Genomic DNA, 1,510 nt, shown 5'->3' with positions numbered 1-1,510 from the left:
TCACCCACACACACACACACTCTCTCTCACCCACACACACACACTCTCTCTCTCACCCGCACACACACACACACTCTCTCTCTCTCACCCGCACACACACACACACTCTCTCTCTCTCACCCACACACACACACACTCTCTCTCTCACCCGCACACACACACACACTCTCTCTCTCACGCAAACAGCACCGCGCCATAACGAGAAGCTGGGCCGCAATCACACCCGCTGGATGAGCAAGGAAGTGATGGTCGTTGTTGGTGTCAGCAAACCGCAGACCCTCGACCGCAGCTACATCAGGTTCGAGCTAGGGTCACGATGCTTGCGTCATCTCATCAGCCCATGTCCTGTTTTCTGTTTGCCCCTTGTTCGCGATCGTGGCTGCCTTGTGGTCATCTCCGCCTTAACGTCCAACACATCCATTGCCAGACTTCATGGCAACTAGCTTCTTGACGACAAGCTGGTCAACTTCTGGCTGGTGCGTCTCCAGCGCACGTCTGACTTCGCCACCAGCTCCTACGATGTAGGTGTGTGGCTTGGGCGGAGGGGCTTGTACTGTCTGGCTCCTGCTTGTGCTTTCATGCGTGTGTGTGTGCGTGTGTGTGTGTGTGTGTGTCTTTGCCACATGCCCTCGCTTCGTAATATGCAGGTCTTGGCTTCCAACCGACCGCGGTCGCCCACAACTCATCCCATCGACTGTGTCACATTCTGTGTTGGCGGTACAGGGCGGGTCGACAGCCTGATATGCTGGGCGAAGCGAGAAGCTCCATCCAACAAACGGTTTGGATTATCCCGTAGACATCTGCTGGTGATTCGAGATTGCATGCTGCTGAATCAACGAGGATGGCGAGCCGCGTTGGTTGTCTGTGAGTGGCTTGCCTGTGCGCTGTGCATGACAGCCTGCGCTGCCTCTTGTTGGAGGCCTCTTGTTGGAGCTTTTCCAATCCACACCCTCACGCTGTGTGTGTGTGTGTGTGTGTGTGTGTGTGTGTGTGTGTGTGTGTGCAGCGCCCAATGGTACCTGGCCATCGTGGGCTTTCTTTTTGAATGAAACCGCCCACCACTGTGGTGAGTAGGGCGGGAGATGTCTTGCCGGCACTGCCACAGCTGGAGTACCTTCCTCTCTCACACGTGAGCCAGCGCGACCAAGTCCCCATTCCTCTTCCATTCACGCCGCTGTATCATGCCAATGACTCAAACAACGTTGGCACTGGTAGCGATGATGGTGATGGTGGTAATGATAGTTTGGATCACGGCAGCAGCGCTGTGCACGATGGTGCGGTGTCGTCGGGAACAGCGACACCGCCATCAGCGATTTGCAACTCGTCGTCACAGACATCCACGTCGCTTGCGCACCTTCCGGCATCGCTCTCCGCCACCTCCCCCATCAAACGAGGACACGAATACCACCCAGCGCCAGCATTGACAACAGCAGTGGCAACAGCGGTAGCGGTAGTGGTGGGGCATGAGGCAAACCAACCTGCTGCTGTCGACGGGTGTTGGACAGGCTGT

At 56.6% G+C, this 1,510-nt stretch overlaps 1 protein-coding gene across 1 annotated transcript in view; it reads left to right on the top strand.

The window, feature by feature from the left end:
• Positions 1-741, top strand: part of PTSG_10184 (uncharacterized protein) — a gene marked incomplete at its 3' end in the record, with an annotated part of 2,389 nt that extends 1,648 nt beyond the window's left edge. The window contains exons 6-7 of the mRNA XM_004988465.1: positions 187-298; positions 648-741. Coding sequence (XP_004988522.1) covers positions 187-298; positions 648-741 — 206 coding nt within the window. The remainder of the gene's footprint in view (positions 1-186; positions 299-647) is intronic.
• Positions 742-1,510: the final 769 nt, after the last annotated feature.

Source organism: Salpingoeca rosetta (genome assembly GCF_000188695.1).
Source record: "Salpingoeca rosetta unplaced genomic scaffold supercont1.35, whole genome shotgun sequence".
NCBI classification, from domain to species: Eukaryota; class Choanoflagellata; order Craspedida; family Salpingoecidae; genus Salpingoeca; species Salpingoeca rosetta.
The sequence above is the reverse complement of the archived record's forward strand: the minus strand, read 5'-3'. Positions and strand labels throughout refer to the sequence as shown.